Source organism: Lagenorhynchus albirostris, chromosome 2 (assembly GCF_949774975.1).
Source record: "Lagenorhynchus albirostris chromosome 2, mLagAlb1.1, whole genome shotgun sequence".
Classification (NCBI taxonomy): domain Eukaryota; kingdom Metazoa; phylum Chordata; class Mammalia; order Artiodactyla; family Delphinidae; genus Lagenorhynchus; species Lagenorhynchus albirostris.
In genome coordinates this window covers 98,955,789-98,961,633 of record NC_083096.1, presented here as the reverse complement: position 1 = coordinate 98,961,633, position 5,845 = coordinate 98,955,789, and the positions used below count along the sequence as shown (strand labels likewise).

Sequence of the window (5,845 nt, the reverse complement as noted above, 5' to 3'; positions counted from 1 at the left end):
TCTTCTCGAAATGCTATGAAGTGAGCTGATTTCTGGGAAACACATTACTAAATTAAATACACCTTTTTATGATCTTAAAGATAAATGTCAGACAAATATCCTGAGGATGAATAGTTGCCGGGAAGCTGAACAAGAGTTTGTATTTGGCTGTGGGCAACCAAAACCAATACGTAGGAAAGCTACTTCTTTCTTATCTCAGGAGTTTGACAGTGTTAATGATGATGTCAAATGCATTTTCAGGCTTATTTTTTCCAGGTTATTTGTGCTGTGAAATACACTGTCTTGTGAAATGTCAGAGTGCTGTTTTTTCAGTGGGTGCCGTTTTTCATTTGAATGCGCTGGAACAGGATTTCCACAGAAAATATTCAAGTTCTGTGAGGCACATTAAATTGTTTTTAATGCCACTATTATTATGAGGACCTGCAGCTAGCATACCTGAAGCAACATTCCACATACAAGTTCTGTCCTTGGCCTAAAGGTGGATTTACATGGTGAAGGTGGGATGGAGAATATTTTTTACTTCAGGAATGTCCTCTAGGAGCCTCAATGCCATAAGTGGCTTGAATGTCAACTCCTCCCAAGGTCTTCTTTGGTCACCATACTTAAGTTTCTCATGGTAATTACAACTGCATCCTAATGGTTTCTTCAGTAGTATATATCACAGGATATAATTATATGTTTGTTAAGAGAGGCAGTATGTGCAGCCTTTAAGATCACAAAGCTGTAGCAACCCACTGGGTTCAAAATCTCAGCTCCACTGATTATAGTAATCATACTTGTTGCACTTGCATAATCATAACTAACCTCTTCAACTCTCAGTTTCTTTTACTGAAGACATATGACACAGTGGTACCCAGTTTTAAGGATGTTGTGAGAATTAAATGAGGTAACATGTGAAAAGCATTTTTAACAGTGCTTTGTCAGCAGTGAGCATCATGTGTTTTCTATTCCTATGACTAGTGTAACATCTGTGTCTCTCCCCTCTCCACCTGTATTTGACTGTGAGCTCTGTGAAGGCAGGTATCATATCTATTTTCTCCTGTGAGTATCCAGAAAGAAAAATGCCTCCTGCATAGTGGGGGAATTAATCAATATTTGTAGGCTGAATGGATGAATGTATGAATGGATGGACCAATTTGACAATTTACCAACTGCTTTCACATATATTGTCACATTTGAGCTATAGAACATTGCTGTTAGTTGGTACCAATAGTTTTCTCATTTTATAGATTAGGAAACCGAAGCTGAGAGCTATTAAGTGACTTGCTCAAGAGAAGATTTCAAACATAACAAATCAGGTTTTCTGACTCCAAATCTCATTCTCCTTTGGTTCAACTATTTATTTATTTTCCATCTCTGAATCTTGTCTAGAAGATTTTTCTATAAAATAAGGAAACAATTTGCCCTGTTTACTGCATCGTTTTGAGCATCAAAAGTTTAAGTAGGTAAAACGCATCAACTGTTACCCCAATGTAAGGCATTATTACTGTGTTTAGCATTTGAGGTATTGCATAAAGTAGCTTGATTGTTTTTTGAAATGATTTTAGATGGGAAAGAGAATGTTTTAAAAGAAGGAAAGAAGAAGGAAAGAGAATCTGGGCAAGGGAGGGATAAAGAATTTGCAATAGCAATTGGTTTTGAATTCAGAAGCATTTCCTGATCCCTGACCATGTGGTCAGGTCAAGCTGGCCAAACTACCTAGAGAGGAAAGGAGAGTACCTTTCTTATGTCTCAATACTTTCTTGAAGTTTGAGGTGTGGTCAGCATGCATCTCTGATATTTTATCACATATTTTCAGCTCCTGGCCAATGAAATTAAGGAGCTATAGTTTTAGACTTATGTTTCACTTTCCCTTCATATATAAATGCTGAGTTTCCAGGATGATAAATTCAGGAATGTTCTAACTTGGTTTTTACATCTACCAGGAACTGTAAATTCTGTTTGGATACTAAGAAAATGGAAAAAAACAATACTCACACACAGTAACTTTGGTAGTAGTGAGAAGTATAGCTGATCGATAACACGATAATAAACAGAATCAACTAACAATTCTTGAACATTTAGCATGTGGAAGAAGCTATGTTACATGATTTTATATGCATCATGTAATTTAACTGAGTCATTCATTTCTTTAACAAATATTTACTGAACATCTGCTATTTTCCAGGAACAGTTCCAGTAGCCAGACACATAATGATAATGAAATGCTTGACCTTATAGAGTTTACATTCTAGTGTGAGAGGAAGGCAATGAAAAAATTGGCCAATAAATACTTTATAAGCTAGTTAGAGATAGATAAACTAGATAGTTTAGATAAACTAGATAGCTATAAGTTCTATGAAAAAACAGAAAATAATGTGTAAGAGTAGAGTAATGGAGGCCTGGGGTGATTAATTTAAGGTGCTTAGGTGGAGCGAGTGGTCAAAGAAACCTTCCCTGAGGAATTTAAACTTGAGCAAAGGTATGAATGGAGCCAGAGCTTAAACCATGTGATGTTGGCAAAACAGCATTCCTGGACAAAGGAACGGTAAGTGTAAAGTCCCTGAGGCAGTGCAAAGCTAGAGTGGGACTGCCAGACCAATAAGGCACAAAGCAATGTGAATGAAGTCCATGAATCAGGCAGGGTCCTTGGGTAGGGCTTTGAGGAAGAGGTGGGGAGTTTGGATTTTCTCCTGAATGTAATGGAAAGCTCTTGGAGGGTTTGGGCAGAATGACACAATTAGATTTACCTGTCAAAAGATCATTCTGGCTGCTGTATAGGAAGTGGTTTGTAGGTTATAGGGGTAGCAAGGGTGGAAGCTGGTAGAACACTTAGGAGCCTATTGTGCCAGTCCAGGACGGAGATGGTGGTGGGTGTGGAGGGTGGAGGTTGGAGCCAGTAGTCAGCTTTGGAAGATGGCATAATTCTCTCCTGATTACCTACATTCTCTGAGTGAAATAAAAGTTGAAGTCATTAGCTGAAAATGTCAAGATTTGAAGAGACTGGAGAAGGTATGCGTTAGTTCTCAGAGAGTGAGAACGTGAACAGACTATGGAAAAATTACTAGGATTGTGAGGTAGTGGGGACTATTTGAAGTTTGTGGTCATGAGTCCAATGTGACACAAGACAACATGGTTGTGTGTTCTTCTCCATCCACCTTCAGTTATTCTGGTAAAGGCAGAGAACTGGGCTTAACTGGGGCTGGGATTTTGCCAGGTGAGTGTGGTGAACAAGGAGTGGGAACTGAGAGATTATACTGTTGGACTCTGAAACCTAAGCCTGGTAGAAGGTGAGGGCATGAGGTGGTAGTGGCAGTGGTAGATCAGAAACGTGCACACTGGTAGATCAGATTGTCCTGATGCTGCCAAAGATCTACTGGATTATGCAATGGACTATTTGTTTCCCCTCAAAATTCATATGTTGAAACCCTAACCTCCAAAGTGATGGTATTTGGAGGTGGGGGTCTTTGAGAGGTAATTAGATTTAGATGAGGTCATAAGGGTGGTGCCCTCATGATGGGATTAGTGCCCTCATAAGAAGAGACCAGAAAAGTAGCTCTCTTTTTCCTCCACGTGAGCATATAGCCAAAAAGAGAGTCCTCACCACAACCTGATTACACTGGCACCCTGAACTGGGACTTCCAGCTTCCAGAATGGTGAGGAACAAATGTCTGTTTTTTTTGCTACCCAGTCTATGTGTTTGTTTATTTGTTTGTTGGATAGAAGGCCAAGCTAAAGCTGGCAATTGAAGAAGTGAGTCGAAAGGTGAGGTAGGAATTGGCCCTCAGATGCTCGAAGTGGAGACTTTGAAGATATTGGAAATGACCAGGGGCATGTTATCATGGAAGTGGGTTACCTTAATTAGTATAATACAACGTTTTATATTTTCTGGGTTTTTTCTCCTCTGTATCCTTGGACTCTTCTGGGTTGCCAAAATAATCATAAAGTCGAGACAAGCCAAGAACATCACCAAAAAGTGAAGGACTTAATTTGTATTCTTAACGTCTGAGAAGTGCCTACTTTTACGGTTATGACTGTAGTACTGACGTGGTTCCGGGGCTGTGATGATGAGGTAACAGCACACCCTGGCTTTTGGGCTCAATGAGGATGCCCACACATCCGCCTCCATTAATGTCTCATCATTCCCAGGCAGGCAATAGTGAATGTTTATCAGCAGGTGAGTCGGCATATCCTAGGGAGCCAGGGAGTCTCCTAGGCAGAGAGTCCTCAGTCGGGGAAGTCGTTCCTGGATAGCAGCCAGCTCTCAAAGAGTTCCCATCACGGCCTACTTTTCAGTATGCGATCCAAGTTTTAATTTCGCGCAGATAGAGGTCAGTTTTCGCGCTGTGGGTCAGCGCGCAAGATCCTGGCTTCTGCTCTCCAGCAATCCTGAAGTTAGAGTTCCTAGAGGGCTCCAGGAGGCTTCCCAAGGGGGCGTGGGTGCCTAGTCTCCTCAGCCTCGCTGCTGCAGAATCCAGGGGTGCGTCCCTCTTTTCCGATTCTTGACGTCAAGCCCCGACCGCCGCGAAGCCTCGCCAGGGCGCTGGAGAGCAGAGGGAGGGTGGCGGGGAGGGGAAGCCATTGCAGCAACAGCTTGGAGGAAGGAGCTGGACGTCTCCGCCGAGAAAAACCGGGGGTGGGAGCCAGAGTAGGGGAGGCAGAGGACCTGCTGTCTCTAGGAGCCTCTGGGTTGCTGCAAAGAGGGGCGGGGAGAGGCGGGGGCTCTGCCTGCACCGCGCTGGCTCCAGCGGTGCCCGCGGGGAATGTGACATCAGCGGCGCCGGGCGCTTGCGGCTGGAGGAGGCATCTCGCCTCGGCTGCGCTGTGCACACCTCGCCCCGGGGAAAACGCAGACCCGGGCAGGCGGCAGGGATGTCGGCGAAGGAGAGGCCAAAGGGCAAAGTGATCAAGGACAGCGTGACCCTTCTGCCCTGCTTTTATTTCGTGGAGGTGAGTTGGCCCAGCGCCTTGGCATAATGCAGATCCTCCGGGTGGCTCCGGAGCCAGTTCGGGTCCCGGACGGTGTTGGAGGCGCGGAGCCCGTGCCTGGGTGCGCGCTGCTGCCCCTAAATGCCCCACGCTCCCCCTTCCCCCAGGTTTCTCGGGAGCTCCCCCGAGTGTGTCTGTGAGTGCCCGCTAGCCAGGGGTGATTAACAGTAGCGATGCCACTGCTAGGTGGCCTGCAGACGGGAGATACCTGTGTGAGTGAGTGTGGGGCTAGTTCCCTGGCCCTCCTGGACCGCCTGGGTGCACAGCGTCATCAGTGGCCCAGAGGGGCCATGATACCGATATTTCGGGATTTGTGTCCTCAACCTGCGACTACGTATCTAGAACTCTGTGAGCTTCCTATAGGAATTCAAATACACACAGCCATGCCCGGGGTGTATGGGGGCTGGGGATGTTTACGTAGGATTAGGAATATTGATTTCTTTATTACACAAAAAACAAAACCAAAAGCCCTAACCCTATTAAAATTACTATGGTGCTCACATCAGCTTCTAAAATTGGGTCCACATCTCTAGGCATCAATTGGTTGGCCCTTTTCCATGGTTAACAAAAATCATCTGCATATACACAAATATATGTATATGTATACATATGTATATGTATGTATGTATAATATTTTTAAAATAAGTGACATCATCTGATTTTACATGATTTGTACGTGTGCATTTATTCTGTGCTGAGCAGTATTACAGATAAGCAGTTAACATGCAGATGTATTCATAAATGAACTGCTAACTTACCAAAATGCAGCATTTAAGAAGGAAAAATTTATGGGAGGGTTATAAAGATTGACAGGTACAGTGATTCCATGCACTGTGGTCCGTTGCATTAGGAAGACATTTTTAAGCAAGAGGTTTAT

The 5,845-nt window shown here is 43.8% G+C and overlaps 1 protein-coding gene across 2 annotated transcripts in view; it reads left to right on the top strand.

Annotated features, from left to right (window-relative positions):
- Positions 1-4,836: 4,836 nt before the first annotated feature.
- The window catches only part of PLPPR4 (phospholipid phosphatase related 4), a 30,639-nt gene continuing 29,630 nt past the window's right edge, over positions 4,837-5,845 (top strand). Inside the window, exon 1 of one of the 2 annotated variants that reach the window (XM_060142460.1) lies at positions 4,837-4,929. In XM_060142460.1, the coding sequence (XP_059998443.1) occupies positions 4,852-4,929 (78 nt within the window). In that variant the 5' untranslated portion in view covers positions 4,837-4,851. The remainder of the gene's footprint in view (positions 4,930-5,845) is intronic. The other variant, XM_060142459.1, reaches the window with a different exon arrangement.